Source organism: Stigmatopora argus, chromosome 17 (assembly GCF_051989625.1).
Source record: "Stigmatopora argus isolate UIUO_Sarg chromosome 17, RoL_Sarg_1.0, whole genome shotgun sequence".
NCBI lineage: Eukaryota > Metazoa > Chordata > Actinopteri > Syngnathiformes > Syngnathidae > Stigmatopora > Stigmatopora argus.
Window position 1 is genome coordinate 10548375 of NC_135403.1, and position 23631 is coordinate 10572005.

Genomic DNA, 23631 nt, shown 5'->3' on the forward strand with positions numbered 1-23631 from the left:
GCTATGAAGGCTTTTGCTGAAAGGCTGCCTTGTACTAAGCCTTTATTGTGGTGTGCATTGTTTCCGGTTTATACTGGTAATTCTCTGAATGCACTTTGATAGAACTGAATCAGCAAGACCAGAGAAGTGGAGCTCATCTCTCCTCAGTGTTTCATTTTGTGTTTGCTTACCTCTCGTTTGCCTGCGCAGACATTTGAGGGTTTTTCCAAATCTTGTTTTGAAAGAAACAAAGCATCCTTGTGGTTTCAAGAGCGGTTGTTTTGATCTATGTAATATTCTGATCTTACATGCACACAGTATACGTTTTTTGTGGCTGTCAAGTCATATAGGTATGTATCTGTAAATTTGATCAATCACTTCTAGTCTTAAAGATTTGACATTGTATAATATAGCAGAACTTTGGTGGCTCATATTGAGCGGTTTCAATGTGAAATGTAGTATGTTTGTGAAGGCTACATGCTTCCTTTAGTGGAAAGTTGAATGGTACAACAATTATTTTTTTGATTGGCTTTGTTTTTTGTCATTGTCATTTTTGTCCATTATATGGAGGAGTACTAATGAGTCTTAAAATATGTTCCAGATCTATTGTTTTGGTGTGATATGACAAATAGAATCCAAGGTTTGGTACTACAGCAAGCGATTGCTTCATTGTATGAGCCAAGACAATATACAACCATGAAAATATACATTTTAACTTCAAATATTGTTAGGTTCAAACACCAAACATTTGTTTCACCAACCTGAAAAGAAGGAAATCACAGAGAATTTGAGTTAACTTTATTTAAAAAATGAGAGGTTCAGAGACTGTCACTCTCACAGCTCTCCAAAACACTCTGAAGAAAATCTCCCCTCGCCTATTCTCTTATTGTGTTTTGGGAGTGTCCAAGTCACAGGAAGTTTCAAGCTGATCAAGGGAGAGATAGTTCTCTCCCAGTTACCAAAGGTTCTTTGATCATGACCATATGCCCCTTCAAGATAACATCTTTATAGTCTTATTCCTGATATCTTGCACCCCTCACAAAACAGACAAACAGACAGGCGTCCGCCCCCCTGGGTAGTTCCTCTTTGTTGAATAAGGTGAAACTTTTCCAGGGGGTCAAGACATCCCCAATTCTATTAACTAACATTTCAACAGTCTAAACTAAAATCAGGATAACTTATTTACAATAATTCCAACATAACCCTCCTGTTTATCCGGATTCTTGTTATATAATATCATCACCCATGACCTCTTCTTATCCGATTTTCGCATCACAGGATCACAAAAATAACAGAAAACGTTACACTCAGAAGTTAATGCCAGAGTCTTTAGCATCTTGGAACATTTCAGGCAGTCCAATGAACTGCATTTCCTCCTCAGCCCCAGATGCGTCGGCGTCGTCGTCATCCCGTGGTTCGCCTCCAGATGTCAATAAGGCATACATTTCGGATTTGACTGGTTGTATAGCATTTGTTATTAACCTTTCACATAACGCACGAATACAGGGAATGCAGCAACATCCACAAGTTGTGAGAATGGCAGCAAAAACAGCGATTGACATTAAAACTGATACAATCAACTGTTTGTACTCGCCAAACATGCTACCAAATTCGCCCCACATTGAGGTGTCGACTCCAGAATGTTCTTTCATCTTGCTGTTGAGGGATCGAAGGCCCTCCAGGGCCTTGGTTAAACTCCCGTCAGCTGCTGTGTTGTTAGGGATGAACGTGCAGCATTGGTCGCCAAAGATGGAGCACACGCCACCTTCCTTTGCCAGGATCATGTCAACAGCAATTCTGTTCTGGAAAGCCATCAAAGAGGTAGCCGACAACTGTTCATGGATGGCTGCAAACCCTTCCTCCGTCCTGTTCCCCAGTCGTTGCACATTGTAATGGATGTAGTTGATTCTGTCCACATTTTTGTTAATAGTACACCACCAACACAGGAATGATTCAAAACCAGCTGCCATTTGGTTAGCGAGTTTATACTCATCCGGTACTCCTCGGGGGATCCCGATGCTGTCGATGTAGGTTGGGTCCCCGTCTCCCCATCCAGGAGCGGACCGCTTGGCTCTGCCATTCCAGTGGTGAGGCAAGATGTTTCCTGCCACAGTGACCAACTCAGGAGCAGACATCTTTGTTATGGAAACAGGCAGGAGCAATGACACAGATGCACAATAGCCAGTAGTGTTGAATGGCAACCTGTCGTACAATCTATTATCACCACACCACCACCAGATGTCGCTACGAGCTACCGGTTTGAATGTTATATCAACCGTCAACACTTGTTTACATTGTATACTATTAAGTCGTCCCAGAATCAACCCTTTTCCTATTCTCTTAATGCACGTGAAGTTGGCCCGTGCTATTTTCTTTGAAAACACTGGTTTCTCCTTTTCTTCATCCGCCATTGGAAAAACACTATCCCAGTACGAACACTTTTGAGATGGTACTGGTTTGTTCATCACGTCTACCAGGCAGGTGGAGCTCAATGCTGAGGGTATTACCTGTAGCAATGGTCTGGCCCCCATACATACCACACAGTCTGTTTGCGTCACTTGAGCGGCTTGTTCCGCCATTAGGAGCCAATTGTTATCTAATCTAGAAATTCCTGTCGCAAATTTAAACAAATCATCCACCTCTGGTTCAACGTATATTTGTGGCATGTCTGGAAACTTTGATTTCGGCCCAGGAGTTATTTCTTTGCTAGGTTCAACAATTGTGGTAGTGACGTTTGGACAGAACGTTATGGGCATGCATGGGTCTTCCTGATGTTCTCTCCAGACACAGAGCATCAGCCCGTGGCATAGCTGTTTGTTTGTGTAGCCCTTCAATTGTTCGGGCTCGCCGAGTGGCACCTGAGTGGTATTCAAATTTAACAACAAACTACTTTTTGTTCTTGTCAGGGTTACCTGTTTTTTCCACCTGGCCCCTCTCTTGGAGAACCCATACGAACCTCTTGACCACTTCCCAGTTGTAGCCGCCACGTCACCCCACCAGTGACCCGATTTCTTTGCCCCAGCACTGTCCAAGTAAAAATCATACCCGCTCCAATCATTCAGCCGATATCCCCCTATCTTGAAATTTTGGTCAAATGTAATTACTGCCTCAGTTCTGTTGGTTTGGTAACAGTAATACAATTGGTAAGTATAGGTATCATCTTTGCGATCTGTCGTTTTGCATGGATTCTTTATCACCTTCCGTGGTCTTCTAGAGGGATTTTGATAGTAATGTACCCCTCTTTTTTGCAAATTGAGTGACTTTTCATGTAACAATAAAATTACTACTATTATTATTCCGATTGTTCCTCCCACCGCCAATCCTATTTTGTGTACCCGGGTGAATATCATGCTGGTAGATTGTAATCTCTCCTAATGCCAGACCGGAGCTGTTGACGTCTTCACCGGGTTTGAGATGACTGTAAACTAAAATTACAGCCCCCTTTGTAGTCGGACTTCCTCCGGAGGCGGGTGAAAGATTACAATGCTACTACAGCAGATACCACAGCGCGATCACTACAATACAAATAACGACGGTTAGGTTGAACACAATGATCGAAATTGTTAACTTAGTCATACTCGATAACCCTTTTGCAATGTGCCAGGTGAATCCAGGTATTTCGTTCTGCTATTTTAATTGCCGTTCCTGTGGTTAATAAAACCTGATAGGGTCCTTCCCACTTAGGCGAGTGCCAGTGTTTCTTCTTTATACTTTTAATCAGGACCCAGTCACCTGGTTCAACTAATTGGTCTTCCTGCAACGACACAGATGGCGTATCTTCATTAGCTTGTTCTGTCAATTCTTTTTGTTTTTGTAGCATTTTTCTCATATAATCCGCAAGATTGCTTTCGTCATCTGTTTCCCAAATATTTTTAAAATAAGGTAATCTGTACTGTCTGCCAAATAAGGTTTCATACGGGGTTAATCCGTTTGTGCTGGTAATGTTTATATGTAGTTTTACTAAGTCTAGGCATTGTGTCCAGAGTCTACCAGTTTCTTCCATACATTTTCTGAGTCTATTTTTTATGGTGCCATTCATTCTTTCCACCAGTCCCGCACTCTGTGGATGATAGGCGCAGTGATGTTTTAAATTGATGTAAAACGCTTGTCCTATTTTTGAAATTATTTGGTTTACGAAATGAGTCCCATTATCACTGTAGATTATTTCCGGAATGCCATATCTCGGTATTATGTCTCTGCATAATGCTTTTGCTACTGTTATGGCATCAGGTGTCTTTGTCGGAAATATTTCTACCCATTTTGAATACGAGTCTATTATTACGAGACAATATTTTTTACCTTCACACTTATTTAGTTCTATATAATCCATATGTATGTGTTGAAATGGATATTCTGGTTTTGGGAATTGACCCCGTTTTGGTCTAAGGTTACCTTGTGCATTGTGTCTTGCACATATTAGACAGGTTCTGCAAAAAATTTTTGAATAGTTATTAAATCCATAGGTTGTATATATTTGGTTTAACATTCCTATCATCCCTCCTCTTGAGACATGTGATTTACCATGGCTCAAAATAGCTGCCCATTTGTATAGGTTTTTTGGTAGGATTGGTTTACCTTCTGGACATATATATATTTGGTTTTTTATTCGCGCGCCTTTCTTTTCCCATTGTTCTTTTTCTTGTTTGGGTGATTGTTGTTGCATTTCTATAAGAATTTTATCATCCATTTTTTGTTGGTCATTTTCGCTATTTACTTCCATGTTTAGAATTGTTATTTCCCCTTGTGCTGCCTGTTTAGCAATCTTGTCCGCGAAGGCGTTACCCTTTGTTATGGGATCGGTACCTGATGTGTGTGCAGTACATTTACATATTGCTAATTGTGTCGGTAGTTGCACGGCTTGTAATAGTTCAGTTAGTAATTCGGCGTGAGTCACTGGTTTTCCAGTTGATGTGACCATACCCCTATTTTTCCAATGTTGCGCAAACGTTTGAGTGGTTGCAAACGCATATTGGCTGTCCGTATATATTGTGACCGCCTGTCCTTTCATTAATTTACAGGCTTCAGTAAGTGCCACTAATTCTGCAGCTTGTGCTGAGAAATGTTGCGGTAACGCTGCTGCTTGTAATATTACTGTTTGAGTTACTATGGCGTAGCCGGTTTTTGTTTTCCCTTTATCATCTTTTTTCGAGGACCCGTCTACAAATATTATTTCTCCATTTTCTAGCGGTGTATCTTTAAGATCTGGTCTACTTTTACTCTTTTGTTCCGCTAATGCTTCGCAATCGTGTTTTTCACCTTCCTCCTCTGTGGGAATTAGTGTTGCTGGATTGAGCACTGTACACCTTTCTATTTTTAGATGCGGCTGAGACAATAGTATTGACATGCAAGACAGATGTCTTGCCGGTGACAGAAAACTCATTTTTGTTTGTAAGAGTAGAGCTGAGACCGCGTGGGGAACTTTTAAAACTAATGGGTGGAACAATACCACCTCAGCGCTTACAGTTACCGCTAGTGATGCTGCGACCACTGCTCTAACACAATGTGGCAGTGCACAGGCCACTGCATCTAACTTTGTGGAATAATATGCCACTGGTCTCAGCTTCTCGCCATATTTCTGAGTCAATACCGATGTCATGAAATAATTCTTACAGTCCACCATTTGTACAAATTCTTTAGAATAATCAGGCAACGCGAGTGTGCTACTACTCACTAGCGCCTGTTTCAAATCGCAAAATGCCGTTTCTGCTTCTGGCGTCCATTTCAATTTGTCTGACATTTTTAGTTCTTCTTTATACATCAGGGCTTGCAATGGCGCTGTTAATTCGGCATAAATTGGTACCCAACATCTGCAGTAATTTGTGAGCCCTAAAAAGGACATCATTTGCTTTTTTGTAAGTGGCCTCGGTGCTTTTAGGATTGCCACCTTTCTTTCTTCTAAAATTGTTCTGCCCCCCGCGCTTAACTGGTGACCCAAGTATTTTACCGCTTTTTGGCTGAATTGTAACTTATTTCTGCTGATTTTATGACCTTCTTCAGCTAAGTGTTTTAGCAACGCTAATGTGTCTTTTTCGCATTGCTCCTTGGTTTCTGATGCAATTAAAATGTCATCTACGTAAGTCATTATTTGGCTACTTTTTGGCGGCTCGAAGGTTGCTAAATTTGCGTTTAGAGCTTGAGAATATATAGTCGGACTCTCGCAGTAACCTTGCGGCAGTCGAGTGTATGTATAACGTTTCCCTTGGAACGTGAACGCAAACCAAAATTGACTGTCCTTATGTATTGGTACCGAAAAAAATGCATTGCTGATGTCCACTACCGTAAAGTATTTTGCGTTTGGGTTTAGCGAGTTCAACAACGTATATGGATCTGCTACTGTTGGGGATCTTTGAATTACTGCATTATTTACCGCTTTTAAATCTTGGACCATTCTCCATCCATTTGATGGAGCAGCTTTTTTTACTGGGAATATTGGTGTGTTACACGGAGAGTCGATGCATTCTATTAATACCCCTGCTTTAAGTAAGTCGTCTATTACAGGTTTTATCCCTTCTATTGCATCAATTTTAAGTGGGTATTGTTTTACGCGAGGTTTATATTCAGTTTTAGGTCGGATTAATACAGGTTCTGCACCTTTTATGAGTCCTACATCTGTAGGCCCTTTAGACCATAATTTTGCAGGTATTTGTTTTAGCAATTCTTCTTCGTCTTTTGAAAATAATATTTGTCACTTTTGTTTTGGAATTAAGTGTACCCCCGCCTCGACAGTTACTGTCCAAAAAAACGATTTCCGCCACAGCTCAGTTGACGCACTATACCATGTATTAGGCCCCGAGGGCTCCCAGTCATGTGCTTTCTCCCCTATTTCCACTAGCCTGCCTAAGTCTTTCCACTGGGTGTGTTCGGACTTACACAAAGAGATGTATGGTGCTGTATGTAATTTAAAAAGGGCTTGTGCCTTTTCAGGCAAGGCGACTGCGGTTGCAGCATCTGCCAACCCGTTTGTATATAGGTAAGTGACCGTTATTCGAGTAGGGGTGACTTTATCGAGGCTTTCCTTGTACTTTAGATCTGGTTTATTTATATACGACATTGTGACATGTAAATTTTCTGGGGACATACGGTCCCCTTCAAACTGCACCGAATTTATTCCCTCTTGTATTAGACTAGTTCCTGTTTGCATCGGTGGCTTGTTTGGAATGTCCAGAGAATAATAGTAATTTGGCTGTCCCATCCCTTGTAACACGAACACTTGTTCTGGTTTATGTCTAATTATTTTCATGCCACCTGACGTTGGCAGAATGGCCAGGCCTAGCCCCACAAGGCCGTCTCTGCCCAAAAGGTTTACTGGACATTCAGGTAGTATTAAGATTGATAACTGGCATGATTTGCCTTTTGGATCTCTAAGCCAGACTGGTTCTGTCATTTGTACTGATTTTGTGGCGCCCTGTGCTGCCCTAACTATTGCGAAATTTGGGCTTGGTTTTAAGTTTGGTATTGATTCCCTGATCGTGGTTCTACATGCTCCTGTGTCACAAAGGAATTTTAATGGTTTGCCTTGTACCCATATTATCACTTCTGGTCTGACCTTTTCTTCGAATAATATTTCGTCTAAATTCAATATTTCATCTTCACTCCCGATTTGATCCTCATATCCCATTTCTTTTTTACATTCCACTTCTCCCTTGTACCCAATTGGTATCTCATCTATATTTTTGGTAGCCATTTGTTTTGCTCTCTCCCGTTCTAGTCATGCGTTATCACGTCGTTGAGATAAGCGGGGAGGGTAGAATTTGCATTCTTTGGCTGAGTGGCCCTCTTTTCCGCACGACCAGCAGGTCATCGGATTGCCTTCGTGATAAGCTCCCGGTTTAAACCTGAGAACTCCCCCGCTGGCCGCACCCCTGCCGCGACCTCTTCCCCTGCCGCGACCTTTACCGTTCGAATACTGGTGATAATACGCTTCAGTCCCAAAACTATCTTCGTCCCCATAAAAGAAAACTGCTTCTTTCTTTTGCTGTTTTTTATTTTTTATCACTTTTTCTGCATGAAGAGCATGGTTTATGTAATCCCCCAACGTTCCTCCGTTCATTCCTATGTAATGGCGATCAACCCACTGTTTTATTTCTGGCAAAGAATTAGAGTGGAGGGCGTTTTTTAACTGTTGTTTATAGGGGCGCGCATCATTTTCATCATGTTCTAATCCGCTGTGTTGTCTAAATACTTTTTCCATTTTAATTCTATATTCTTCAAATGATTCCTCCAAATTTTGTTTGCATCTTCCTATTTCAGTGTAATTTGATCTTTTCTTATATTTTATTCTGATTCTGTCTAACAACAATCTCACTTGATCATTCAATCCATCTGATTCTGGCGGAAGGATTTTACCTTCGCCATCGGTCGGATTATAAGACCCTTTAACATAGAACCAATCTGATCCCAATTTACACATCCATACTTGTTGTACCTCCATTCCATTTAAATGGTATGAATGTCTGAGGTTTTCCATTCCTGCCTCGCACTCAGCTAAATCTTCCTTTGGGTGTGAAATTCCTTCTACAGCCTTCCTCACATCTTCCTGTGTCCACGTCCTATAAACTCTAACGATGGGTGCCGCGTTTGGGTCACCCGCTTGTGGGTTTGGTAACTCTATCAAAGGATACATGTGCTCCTCTTCCCCCCCTTTTTGTATTTCACACTCTGCTCCTTTTGGTGGGGGTGACAGCACACCTTCCAGTCCCGTTACTAACCCTTTTGACCATTCCCCGATTACGCCTTGGGATCTAGTTTGATGTACTTTTGGATGGGTTTCTTTTAGTTTATATTGTGGAGGGGGTGATCCGGAGATCGCCGTTTCGAGAGTAGTCGGTTCTTGTTGCTGTGCTAACATTTGTCTTACGCCACTATATGGACCCACATATTCATTATCTTCCTTCCTGTGATACATGACCTTTTTTTCTCCCTCTTCTCTTTCCCGCCTTTTCTCTTCTTCTATTTTTTGTTTAGCAACTTTCTCACCCTTCTCCCTTTGCCCTGCTATCCGAAGCCAAAGTTTGGTTTGATCATAACCTCGTTTTTGCATTTTACTTCGTTTTTTGTTACACGATTCTTCGATTTTTTGTTGTAATTCACAGATATCTTTTATTATTAGTCTACCAGTGAACCCATATTTTTTTACCCAATAACGCAAGGATTCCACCGCGTCGGGATCCTCTCTATGAACTATCTTCCAGTCTTTAGACGCAAGTTCCGAGAGGAATTCCTCTTTTTTACTTGTTTTACTTTGTACTTTACCCATTTTTGAATAAAATTTAGTCCCAGTGGGTCTTTGCACCTATAGTGCACTAACACTGGGTTGAGACAACAGGATGTCGATAAATTCCTTTAGTGGTAGACTCACTTCAACCTTTTCAGGCGGAGTCTCTTGTCTACAAACATCCACTAGAGGTCGACATTTGTCCCCTGTTGTTTGATATGAGATACAAATCACCAAATGGTAAAATGTATTTCCATACACACTTTTTGCACGTTCACTCCTTTTAATTCGCAACCAAGGCTCCGCAAACCTTTACAGAGTTTAATTAGTCTTTTGCAACTAAGGGTGTCTGTTACGCCACGAATTTCTGGTTATTGTTTGTTCAATACAACTTGGACTCCGATATCCTTTACAGAGTTTAATTAGTCTTTTGCAACTAAGGGTGTCTGTTACGCCGCGGATGTTTGTTGTTTGAATTTTACCTGATAGGGCCTAGGATTCTCAGGGCTTTTATTTCTTAATTTTACTTTTACAGAGTTTAATTAGTCTTTGCAACTAAAGGGGTCTGTTACGCCTTCATTCATTCCTTTTTAAACAAAATTTTACTCACGATTCTCTGCGTCCTCGGTATCCCTTCAACCTTTGGACCCCAGCCCGTAAGGAAGAAACAGTCCTGGAAAAAGGATCTTTATGCTGTGGCCACAGACTTTTCTGGATCTTGCTCACCCGCTGGGATCGTCCGGTATCTTGGAATCCGGCTCGAAGGACCAATTAAATGTTAGGTTCAAACACCAAACATTTGTTTCACCAACCTGAAAAGAAGGAAATCACAGAGAATTTGAGTTAACTTTATTTAAAAAATGAGAGGTTCAGAGACTGTCACTCTCACAGCTCTCCAAAACACTCTGAAGAAAATCTCCCCTCGCCTATTCTCTTATTGTGTTTTGGGAGTGTCCAAGTCACAGGAAGTTTCAAGCTGATCAAGGGAGAGATAGTTCTCTCCCAGTTACCAAAGGTTCTTTGATCATGACCATATGCCCCTTCAAGATAACATCTTTATAGTCTTATTCCTGATATCTTGCACCCCTCACAAAACAGACAAACAGACAGGCGTCCGCCCCCCTGGGTAGTTCCTCTTTGTTGAATAAGGTGAAACTTTTCCAGGGGGTCAAGACATCCCCAATTCTATTAACTAACATTTCAACAGTCTAAACTAAAATCAGGATAACTTATTTACAATAATTCCAACAAATATATATGGAGTTATTAGTACCTGCCAATAATCAGGGTCTGTGTTTTATCCCATAGAAACTTCCACCAAGCAGCTGTTACTAAATAATGACTTAACTCTAAATGGCTCTCAAGCTTGTCGCCAACTAGATAGTTCTGTAGCGTAAGAGTCATTTGTGCACAAATCCAATCACGACACTATACCGGCAGACCAGATAATTGCACTCAACTAGGCTTTCTCCTCGCTAGGGGGTCTTCCTGTAAAGCCTTGCCTTATGGGGATACGGTACATGTCGCTGCACGTCTCCTCAAAGCTGACCAAAATAGCTCATGGATTAAAACAGAGATACTGGGAGGCTGATCACGGTTTTCTCGAGTGCGCATCCATCCAAGCGGTTATTCAGTCCCCTTGTGAGTGACAGAGTGATATTATCAATGTCTAATTAGTGCTTTATGAATATGCCACTGGTAATAAATGTCTCTGTCCATTTGATTCCCTGAAGACTTCTTTACAGTGGAAAACAATGTGGTGTGATATTCGATTTCCATGTGAGTATATGGTATTATAAATTACAAATGTGCATATAATAAATTGGGGAGGTTTAATGAGCTGAGAAAAGTTAAGGTTAATTTTTAGGGTTGTCATGGAAAATGTAAGAAGTCAATATTTTATAAATCTGTACCTTTTCTTGATTAAAAAGCCAGATTTGAATAACCATGTAAAATGCGTTATAGGCTCTTGGTGAGCGCCATGCACCACCAGCCAGAGGCTTATACTAGATCAACCCAAGCTTGGGCCCCCACAAAACCTCCCACTCTCCTCACACACATAATAGAATGCAATCTTCTTACATATCTGGATTAAGGGGTTGTGTACAACGTATTCTCGTGTTAAACCTAACTGCAAACCCCCTTTAACTAATGTCACCACCATGTTTCAACAATCTTTTCTTGATATAAGTGTATTTTATTCATGCCAAATATTTCGAAAGCATTGTTATGGTGATTGTTTCAATGCCATTTGCCAATTGATGAATTTCATTTATGTATTCTATATATAAAATGAGTTTTACATTAAAAAGTATGTTTTTGCTTGAAAGGGAGAAAATTAGAAATGACAATCTCTAAAAATGCTAAGGTTTTGGGCAAGCCATGGGTAGTGGTAATTACTTTAAATATCTCTTTACAGTGGAGTTCTGTTGAAATAAAACATTGCAGTTCTTTGGACATGTTTTTCAACCTTGGTTCACTTGGAGGCCAAGGCGGACCTCTTGGGAACAGCTTTAAAAACAAATAATATTCGTAATAGAAATTGTGTAATCGTCAAGGACAAGATTTGTGTGGTTGCATCAAGGGTTCAGATGAAATATGCGTCCTGAGCCAGAGTATAAATATGTGGTCATGATTTCAGTGTGGCATATAATGGCTGTGGTCCGCTAATGATGCAGTTCCATTTTCTGACTCTGACCACGTGATTGACAACTGTATAGATGACAGGGTGGCCCTCTCTCTGGTTGGAACCATACTCAACAATAGCTTTATAGTAGCAGCTTGCTGGAACTTAACTGTGGTTGGTTAAAGTGGGAAAAACATGCCAAGGTTTGGTTTGTTGCTTAGGTGACCCATGTAAGTGGGTCACAATCTGGCCATGTTTATGCCAAAGAGTGGCTATATGTTTTCACATGGTTTTGTACTTAAAGGTAAATCTGATTGTGTTGTTATTTGGTTCCCTATGCTGTGCCTGAAGTGTGAGCAGACCAACAGGAATTGACTAGACCGCCTACTGTGTACTGGGTTTTCTCCTTCTGCGTGCGGCTATTCTATTTCCTCATTGTCGGCGCACTGCGAACATGTCAGCCCACTCAGTAGGGGGTCCCTCCTGGCTGCCTGGCTCTGCCAAAATGTGTTGTTCTATAAAATAATCCACCTTGTCCACTCAACTCTATTACCCCACGTGGCCAAAATTAAAATGTAACTACACATGTAAGATATTATACTAGTAATAGAAATACCAATGTATAAATTACGTTTTTGTACGTTTTCAATAATCACCTGCCGCAATCAACAATTTTGTACATCAAGCTGGAACACATCCTGAATTGAAGTGTGTTCAAAGGCTTGATGTGTGTTCATTATGTGTAACCACAACCTGCTGATTGGAGGTATTTGTCAGTGAGGAAGCTTTCATTTCCTTTGTGGCTCACTGTCATGTTGTCTGAGTTGGGCAAGCAGCCAATTGCCTGAATGTTTCACCTCAGGGTCATGAGTTGCCATGCAGACACACCATCTCATTTCTTGCAAATGTACCAAATGGTAACCAGCTTTGCTTCCCGACTGGTTAAAGGACTCCACAGCACTTCCAGTGTGAAGGAGGGTTGTGGATTTATGCCAATAAAACCTCCATCCAGGGCACCCCATTCAGCATCTATGTGGGTCACCATACTCAAGAGGGGGTATTAATACACTTTGGAGCATTACATAAGTTGGATATTAGGCAGACACATTCATGCATACATGAATGTATGATTCAAACCCATCTTGACACAAATGGATGCTATATATTGACTCGCATCCCGACTTCTATATTAGTATTTATTGCATCACCTCTAGATATCTGTAGTATTACCTGCTATAAATCATACTTACTGTAATAAATGTATGTATTTTATGAATGGTGATAGTGTCTACTTGAATACTTAGTGTGTAGGAAAATTTAATTAATTTGAAGCAACACCTTCAATAGTGTAATGCTGTGTAAATGTCAGTTGTGGGTGCAAAAGGGGCGTGTGAACCATAGACATTGTCGCTCCCAGGTCACAGACTCCGACCTATTTTGGCCTTTTGCGTGAACTCTGAGAATGGCCACCTGTCAAGCAATCCTCCCTATCTCCTTTGACAGCTTTCTCTTTTATACTTACCCCTCTTTGTGGTGTTTCTCTGTGTGTGTCAGGTAGTCAGGTTAGTCTCCTAATGAGTGTTCCCATTTAAACACCGTGGTCGGAAATAGATCTCTTCAGATCCTTTAATCAGCCACTGTCGTCTCTTCTAGTCTGTTGGACAACATTCTCACTACAGCAAGAGCAGTAAAGGCTTCTACCAATTTTATATATTTGTGGCCATAATTCTTTTTTTAGCATGTTTTCCTACCTCCGAAGCCCGCACTACATTGTGAGTATAAAGCATTCTAGTATGTAATGTCCAAGGAGATACTGTGCTTAGTGAATGTTCAATAAGGCTTAGGCTGCTTGACCGTGTTAAAAGTAGAACAGGTGTCTGTTGGTCTTGTTACAGTTTCTCGTCATGCCTGTTGGATGTGTTGTTCTTATCAGTTTTTTTTTAATTTTCAGCCTTTTAAAATAATTAATAATTCACTTTGATGACAGCCTCTCTAACAACTTTTTAATAAAACCACCCCAAAAATCACTGTTATCCGAAAGCTCTCATATTTTCGTCTTCTGTTAAGTCACCAAGATAATATGGCTGGAAAGGAAGCACGTAACTAATTGTACGTACGTACATCTAATATTGACGTCTTTGATGATGACAGCTGTTTGTGGTGGTGTCTTTCAAAGGACTCCCTCGCTGATATGGTTTGCAGAGAATTTACCCTTAAATTGACTTAAGGGAAAAGCACATGGATGGTGTCTTGATGAATAAGGAACGACTGTCACCAAACAGTGCTGTCTATTGTGTGTTGTGACAGGCCTTTGAGGTTGTGTGTGGGCATTCATGTCTAGGCAAGTACTTGCGTATTATAGCGGCCTTAATTGAAAGCTTATTTGAAAACAGATGGGGGTAGTAGACAATTCTACTAGGCACGTCTTCTTGTTGACATTCTGGAGGGAATAGTAAACCAAGAAAGGGCAGACAGGCGTTATATCCTTACTCTCTCTGAATTATTTACAGTAATGCTGCCCATCCCTTGTTTCCACATGGGAAATGCAGCATTTATGGTTTCCAACTGTGATTTTGTACTCTTGTACAGTCTTTCCTAACTTTTTACTGCATTCCTAAACATTTCCATCAATCCCCCTTTTTACCCATAAAATGTAGTGCCAGTAAAACAAAAACTGAAACACTGTTCATTTTGCTTGAACAGTGCCTGGTTAATGCCAGTTTAAATGAATGACATACTATTGTTTTATTCTGTACCAAGAGCGCTTGTGTCCCTGTCTTTCTGAGACCAAATCACCTCATTTTATTGTCAAGCTTTATGGACAAGTTTATATAGAGTACATTGTCTCTGCTGGCGTCACGTCATCAAAAAACCAAGCCTGAATGTCTTTGAGCAGACAGTGACTCATCAGCTCTTAGAGACTCCTCCGATTTACAATGCATGAAAAATCCCTTATAACATCACGTAATTTTGATGTTCCTCTATATGCTGTTCACCATGGAGGGTAACAAATAACATTGATGGTCACAGTGTTGTAACCATATAAGCGATCAATATTTGATTATAACTGGAGCAACCACATATTTAAACCACTGAATTAAAAATATTTTTCAATATTTAAGCATGTATTCATCGTGAAATAAAAAAGTAAATGACTAAACGTATGATAATCATTCTTCTGGTAATTGGTCAATTGGGTGTGAGATTTACTGTAAAAACATCCAGTTTCATTAACCCCCATCCTGTCTCAAGCCAGCCAATCAGCAAATAGGGAGGGTACCCTTGTGTAATTGGCTCAAACCAATCACGCTCTAGGCTTTAGGTCAGGATTAGTCATTAACTGGAGGCTTAAAATCTCGGATGTCTGCTGTAGACTGCAGCTGAGTCTGCATCCGCTTCACAATTCTAGCCAGAAAAGAAGAGTCAATTTAAAACTAAACATCACTGAAAATGCAGTCGTTGTTATGACACATTTTATGACACAGAAAACTCCATTTATAACAAGACCAAGGGCATCACATGAGCGACAGAACACGGCCATTCTGAACACAGCATTATTTCCCCCGTGCCCATTCAAGGATTTTTAATCAAAAGGCCATATTTGCAATATCTATTTTTTTGTGATCTTAACTTGATACTAACCTATATTACAAAAACGGCAGCTAAAACTGTCAGTGATTTCCAACTCTCCAATCAACCCAAAGTAGTTTGAGAAACAGATTTCAGTCCTGCTTTTATCCTGACCCCATCCTGTCTAGCTGGCTTTTTTTCCTCACTGTTTGGAGAACAGAAGGTATTTTGTGACTGTTATGTTTTCTACACAGCTTTAAAGATGGCACATATTGGAGGTTGAGTGGGAGTACCCACATAATAAAAAGTGTGCTAGCAGTGTTTTCCTTCTGTTTTCATCTCCAGCATAAAAGATCTGTAGAGAGGAAATAGCATTGTTTTTGTGGTCTTTTTTACATTGAGTCACCCACATATTAGTTAAGTTAATACATGATTTGTTGTCGAACTTTTTCTAAAGAGACTAAGTTGCACAAGTGACATCCATGCTTACAGATGTCTTCAAGAATCATTAATTGTATGGATGTATAGATCCCTGGGACACTCATTTGCTGCTCATTTACCCCCAAGTTTTCATAAATGTGTAAGGAATGTCTGCATATGATATAAAAAGAGCATCGGTACTCAAGAGGAGGTGTCAGTTAGAATCTGGCTCACTGGCGTTTGATTTTCCGCTCCAACTCAAGCTTAGCCCCAAATAGAAGCTAGAATCTTTGATCCATTGGGTGCTTCTGAAATAACCGTGAACATCTTGTCCCAGATAAATTGAGTGTTTGCTCATTTTCATACTGCGGATCAGTCAGTTTCAGTGCAAGAATCTTGTGCCCCCTGACCAACAACGGCATGCCCATATGCACATAAAATGCCTGCAGGCTTCTTCCGCCCTCAAAAACAATTCCCCATTCTCATTCCAAGGGGGACATATGTGTATCGGTAGGAGGTGACAATGGAAGTACTGTTGCTGAAATAAAAGATCAATTGGAGGTTTACATAAGTCTTGGTTGTTCAATTCTAGGTGTGTTTTCTACAGACTTGAAGGTGCTTTGTCTGTAGTAACCAAGCAACTAAAGCATCAGCAATTCTTTCGCTCAACTGTGTTGACTGACATTTTAATGTTATCAGCTCCGAGCCAAAAGGTTAATTGCGCACATAACAGTCAAGTTGTGTGCGTTGTCAAATGCTCTGATCTGTGAAATGAAATTGGCGCTTGTCATCCTGTTGAGTCTGACTGAAAAGATGCTGACTCACATTTGACAATTTTATCCTATGTCCTTCTCACGTCTTTCTCACTGGCATATGCTTGAAGTTTCAGATAGAATAAGGTCCATATTTCAATATAATTTCTATGTTTCTCTTCAACATATTTCCTGCATTTGAAGCTGCAGTACATTGGCACGACTGGTAATGGTGACTCTGTTAAACAGTCTCTTTCCAAGGCAGCATTCTGGCTCCAAGGGGGTTTGCTTGTAAAATGCCACCAACGTGGTGATGGGGGAGTGGGCGAATGTGGTCTGACTGATGTTCATTGAGATGGAAATGTAGGTTAATCCGGTCATATGGGCACGACCATCACCGACATCATCATACTTCCTTGAGCAGTAGGAGAGTGTGAAGAGAGGGGGCAGTGGGGCGTTGTCTAAAGAAAATGGCAGCAAGAAATAACCATTTAAAATATATCGGATATATAATATTGGATTAATTCTGTGTAAAAAAAGGCACATATTGTTGGTCAAGAGGATATATTGTAAAAAAGGGATTGCTGAAGAGTCGTGTGGAAAACAAGCGACAACTTTGGACAAAAGAACAAAGGGAGACAAGTGGATTGATGTACCGCCTTGCTGGGGGGCGTGCCCTCTCCGCTCCCCTTTAGACCCGAAGCCTATCTTCAAACACTCGCAGGGAATAACCTTCGCCGACTGAGTATCTCCATAGCCACAAAGCCCACAAGTAGCGTTGCACTCCTCCAGCCAGCGCCACCACTCTTCCTTTTACCAGTTCTCATCTAATTCAATTACACAATCACATTATGCAACATAGTTAGAGGAGAGATGAACACATGCTCTGAACTATGACACTCATCTTGGCACCATCTGGAAACAAAAACAGAAGACATTTAGCAGACACCGAAGAGTGATTTAATGTTTCGGCTGTGGTCATATTTTATATCGCTAATTCCAGGTCGTGAAAACGAACAGCTGCCTGAATTCCAATAACGTCCTCACATTTTTCTCATCGATGTGTTTCACGAAATATATGGCCAGAATTCCCACTTGGACTCTTGTGTGAGATGAGGTTTGCCAATGTAAAATAGTTTAACCAAAGACTTTTTTTCGTACTCTATCGCAGTGGTTCTTAACCTTGTTGGAGCTACCAAACCCCACCATGTTCATATGCGCCTTCATCGAACCCCACCAGGTTCATATGCGCCTTCACCGATCCACACCAGGTTCATATGCGCCTTCACCGAACACTGGATGTGAAGTAGGATTAAAACTGCCAAGGTTTCAGTGCAGTTCCTTCTCAAACATAGCTAACAGTCTCCGACTATCTTCTCTCATTTGGCACCAGCATCTGCCAAGGTTTCAGTGCAGTTCCATCTGAAACATAGCTAACAGTCACTGACTATTTTCCCTCATTTGGCACCAGCATGGTTGGAACAAGGTGCTTGTCTCCCAATGTTTCCAGGGAGATGTGGGTGCAGGGCTGCACGTTGTCGTTTCCCCAAGCTATTCACAAATGCTGGCAAGGACAGAGAACAGTAAAGCAGAATTTAAAATCACTTGCACGCAGGCATGCTCTCTTTGTCTGTGATTCTGATGTGCGTCTACACCAAACACCATGAAGTATTTGAAGTGACACGCTAAAATCTCATAAGCTCTCTCCCTATTTGTTCGATTCGTCATGCGGAACTGATGCAGCCGTGATGGGAGCACCTGCCAATTCACCCTCCGCCACCCCAAAACATCATTGACTCCCTGTAATTGTATATAAATCTTTCCCCACTGAAGACATACAAATGGCCCGTAATGTGCATGCAGAAGCTCCTCTTTGTTTGACTGATTTGTAGTCAGAGCTAGCAGCAAGATGCTTTTAATCAGAGGCAATCAATCCACCTCACAGCTAACACAGACAGGAGAATAGCACAACCTAGAAAATGCTGCAGCAAGGTGAATGGATGGAGTTTGGGCTCTTGTGCAAAATACTGCACAAGAACCACGTGTCTCAAGGAGTGCACGGTGATGCAGCAGAGTGCTTTGCCATGTGTGCATATATAGCAGTCCGTCCCCCTCCCACTGCTTTACCATGGTCACAATTGCTGCTTGGAGACACACACCCTCCTACTCCCCAGGAGTCCTTTTAACCTCAGCTCGCGTGAGTCACCAAGCGGACGTGTAATAGTACTACAAACACCATCCCCACTGCCCTTACCTTGACCTGTTCCTCTTCACTCATGTAATTTATGGTTGAATTTACAACACAGTGCAAGGCTCAGGTCTACTTCATTTACTATACTGCCACGGTGGGACATGAAGCTGGGAGTGAACGATAAAAGAAAGCAATAATTTGTCCCTACATACCAATAACTACAGAAACGTCTTCCTGGCAATAACCACACGCACGCAGGGAAGCCACTTGCTTGCCAGTCGTCAACAGATGCCTTCCAAATATCCTACTACTGCTATGTAGCTCTCCTTTATTCAACAAAGCATACATTGCTCTCTCATCACTGCTGCCCTGAATCTGACTCCATCTACACCCCAGATATAACTCTCCTCCCCCTTTCCACATGAAATGTCTTGTCGCAGACCTGGAGTATCCATCATAGGCCTGTTTGTTGGCTCATTTGGCTCAAACAAGACAACACTGAAGCAATCACTTTTTATATTTTAATTAATTAGCATGTAGTCTTAAAGTAGACTACCGTATTTTGTGGTGTTTAATATACACCCCATTTAATATACCCGAGTATATTAAATGGCGCACAAACGGGAAGGTACGATCCACTACGCACTCTTTATGCCATGATGGGGTGCATCAACGTTTTGCAGACTAAAACTACTTACAGCTCAGGTTAAAACTACTCACTGCTGAATAAAGTCTGACTTGGAATTTGAATGAACTTAAGTATCTATAATTATGCCCCCATAAACACCATAAAAATTTTGCCAAAAAAGCTGAGTTGCCGTTTAATATACCTGGGTATATTAAACGGTAAAATACGGTAAGCAAATTACAAAGAGAAATTTATTTGTCTTAATTTAAACAGTGACTTGTGGATTTTGTCAGATTTTTGTATTCATTCTTCATCTGGGCCACTTATCGGTGGCCTTGAAGCCTATTCCAGCTAACTACAGACAGTAGGCGGGGTACGCTAAAATCATTTGAAATGCACAACTGGCGTTACCAAATATGGTTCTTAACACCAAGAAGGGTAACCTAATCTCTCAAAAAAGGATCAGAATATTTCAGCACTATTTCCTGTTGTGCCACTGCAGTGTGCACTTAAGAGAGAGAGAGACCATCTTGTCGCTCCTTTCATTTTATGCCTCACACAGTGACAGACACTCGTGTGCATTGGCGAGAGGTGAAGACGAGGGTCAGTGTGCTTCCTGTCCCATTTGGCAGCCTCCGCTCATCACTATGCAGCGTGCATTTAAAGGTTACAGGAAGGCCAGTGGGAATGATGATGAAGTATTTGTGAGGAGCTCTGGATACAAGGTGATCTGCGCAAGAGAAAAAATGAATACTGCAATTTAATGATTGTGCTTATTTTTGGAAATTGGCTCAGGTTTACGTCACAAGAATATAAAGCAGGGCTCCATGGCACAGAAGGAAGTTCTGTCGTCAGTGGAAATTTCCTAGTCTCTATTTTATTTTTACAGCAGTGGGCACCATTTGTTAGCTTGACATTTTTATGTTTGGGCTTTGCAGCTTCGAAATGTTAGTTGTGTTTCCTCTTTAAGGTGGGTTATCATTGCCATGAGGTAATTTATTTTTAGGTCAAGAAATATCTTAAATATTATTTCCTCCCAAGGGTGCACTTTCGGTAGCGAGTCAAGCATGAGTGCACAATGATGATCTTGGAAAGATGTTGGTCCACTTCATGATAAAAGCCCAATAAACTATGCGTATGCAACATAAAACAGTAATTTTAGGGCATTTATTTTGAAGTTGGAAAGCCCTTTTTTCCAGCTGTTTCTGGAGTGCCTGTAATGGTGATTCAGCAGGCAGCCTGCCCTGTATCCCCTCAATCTAGTATGTGATGTCATAACTGTCTGGTCAGGCTTTACCTTGAAAGGCATTTTGTTGTACTTGCACAGTCACTCTGAAAGTAAAATAAAAATGTCCTTTCTTATTCTTGTATTTATCTCCAGACGACATCACCTACGGGTCAAGGCAGGTCAGACTCGCCGGTTTACACCAACCTGCAGGAGCTCAAAATCTCTCAGTCCAACCTGCCGCCTGTCCCCTCTGGTTCACCGCTGCATATCCACGGAGACTGGGAGACCCACAAAGACCTGAGTGGCAGGCATTTCTACTATAACCGAGCCACAGGGGAGCGTACGTGGAAACCTCCACGCACACGGGACACTAGCGGCAGCACCAGCAGCTTCCGAGGAGAAAGCCAAGGCTCAGCAGAAAGTGAGGTAAGAAAGGAAAAAGCTAGATAAAGTGTTCTTTAAAAGCATGATGTGACATTGTTAGTATTTTGAAAATATTATTCTGCTGTAAATGTACTTTCTGTAAGGATCTGATAGGTGGCCCTTTGGTTTAATTTACTAGTCCCAAAGCACCACCATGTACTTTGCTAAATAGCATTATTATGTAATCAAGAGTGCCACTTAATTGCATCCTGTCGTCAAGAAGGGTTTAATAGAGTGCAAGAGAGGTCAAATACGTCAACCCTGGTTTAAAGGCAAATTATGCATAATTATTTGATGATAACACGGAATCAGGATGATTTGCTCCATTTTGCTTATTGATTCTATGCATTATACTTCTTGGGATCTTGGTAATGCAGACACAATTGTTTTGGAACAAAACTGGACTGACATTTCAGGCCTCTTTTCACATCATATTCTCAAGTCATGATTACAGTGTACGTTGTATCATTTTCTCATTTGTGCTTAATAGCTGTACTCTGGTCTTGTAAAACACTAGACCTGAAACAATCATCCTCTTCATTTTGATTTCATCCCGTTTTCTAAACAGCTGCTTTCATCTGAGGAAAACTGCCACAGCACCCATTCAAGCCAGTCTGACAGCCAGTATGGGTCGCCCCCTAGAGGCTGGTCTGAGGAGCTTGATGAACATGGACACACGCTTTATGTCTCTGAATATACACAAGAGAAGGTACATTGGCCTCTAACCTGTGGTGGGCACTTGGTAGCACCAATACTTTTCCTGTTGGTCTTAACAGTAACATCTGATAAATAAAATCCAACTGATCATCCTTTTGTTTATCAAAATTACTGTTAAATATTTGTATTGATTGCTAAATATATAAAATACTAGTGTGCTTAACTAATTTTCCTATTTAATGAAATGAGTCATCTCAAAGTCATTGAAAATGCAGCAATCGGGTTTTCCATTGACAATTGACAACATAGCAATGGATTTACTGACTGTGGTTCTCATTGTAGTGGATTAAGCATGTTGATGAGCAAGGCAGGCCCTACTACTACAATGCTGACGGATCCAGGTCGGAATGGGAATTACCCAAGGTAGTGTTGCTTTATTATTATTATTCTAATACTGCACTGGTTATATTTCACCATGCACCTGCAAGTTCAACTCAAATTACATCGCCTTTAATCTAACTTGTCCCCTTGGCGTGCCAGCCGAGTCCTGTTTATGTAAGTGGATGAGCCTCTGGCAGGCTCACAGGAGTCCTTTTGTAATTTAACTCCTCCTGGAGGACTATTAATGGCACATGCTAGTACGACTAATCAGCTGGCTTAAGAGCAGATCACAATGGACTGCTCCATTCTTTTATAGTGCCACTACAATTCAGACATGGGAACATTTAGAAATGCTAAAGGAGAGGTAGAGGCGATATTGCAGTGTGTTGACCGATCGTATTGTGGAGTTAAACCTTTAGTCTATGGTCTGATCCTCTCTTCCCGCAGTACAACATTTCCCCGCCATCTGGTGAGGTCCCCAAAAGTCGAAGCCTGGAGAGGAAGCAGCCGGACCCCATAATACTCACCAAGTGGAGACACAGCACATACGTTCTTGACCTCAACGATAAGGTAAGGCTATATTTCCTCTTGTAAATCTGAGTTAATATAAAAACTGAAAAATAACTTGGCTTTTCAATCTTACCAGACACTCATTTTTAATTTTACTGCCCCTTAAGGGTACAATTTGGAAAGTCTAGCTGGTTTTAATATTATAGTGCAGGAAATTGATTATCATACTGCCTGTTTTATGATCCAAAGAAATGACCAAAAATTGATTCAGGCATTGCTTCACTATTAACTCCATGCAGCAAAATGGACATTAGTTTCTCTCTGTAAAATGCAACCCAATATTCTAATTCTTCTACAGGTTTTCAATCCATTTTCCTTCTCACTAACCTGACTTAACCGCCCGTCTTCATTGATCTTTGTGCCTAGTGTAGACAAATCTTCATGTCTTGCCTCTTGTTGTTAGGAGTGTGCTCCGGCGCCCAAGCAGAGCTCTCCTGACTCTGACTCCTGCCCATCATCTCCTAAGCACCCCTCAACTGTTAGTACCCCAGCTTGCACTGCAATGCACTCACTATCATAATCATCCTACTTGCATCAAAACATGAATGTATCATTTCTCTCATTTAATCTGATACTTTTTGTTGTTGCATTTTTGCATTTATTTTTCTCTCATCTTGCATGTTGTCACCATCCCTAGCTAACTTCAACATATACAGTCTTTTTCTAACATTTTCAATGCAACCTCCAACTAAAATTTTGCTCATAAAATATACACTACTCATTAATATTCAGGTTTACCGTAATTATTCATGTCTAGCTGCAACACTGATACAAGAACAAGATTGATAATGTCAGAAAATACACTGCAATATCTACCACGCTAATCGCACACCATTGAGTATAGCTTCCTAAATCACGTTACTTAAGTCTATTTTCAAAGTTTTTTTTCCTTTATTTTTGTTTTGCGGTGAAATGCTTTCAAATTTAAGACAAATTGGTTCACCAGAATCCCACCAAGACTGTAGTACCAGCAAAATATTTTTTTTAGACCA

The 23631-nt window shown here is 41.0% G+C and overlaps 1 protein-coding gene across 5 annotated transcripts in view; it reads left to right on the forward strand.

The window, feature by feature from the left end:
* Nucleotides 1-23631, forward strand: part of LOC144091971 (rho GTPase-activating protein 12-like) — a 37565-nt gene that overhangs the window by 8346 nt on the left and 5588 nt on the right. For 3 of the 5 annotated variants that reach the window (XM_077624688.1, XM_077624687.1, XM_077624689.1), the window contains 5 exons: nucleotides 20762-21034; nucleotides 21600-21740; nucleotides 22031-22111; nucleotides 22517-22639; nucleotides 23043-23117. In XM_077624688.1, coding sequence (XP_077480814.1) covers nucleotides 20762-21034; nucleotides 21600-21740; nucleotides 22031-22111; nucleotides 22517-22639; nucleotides 23043-23117 — 693 coding nt within the window. The remainder of the gene's footprint in view (nucleotides 1-20761; nucleotides 21035-21599; nucleotides 21741-22030; nucleotides 22112-22516; nucleotides 22640-23042; nucleotides 23118-23631) is intronic. The other 2 variants (XM_077624690.1, XM_077624691.1) reach the window with 1 other exon arrangement.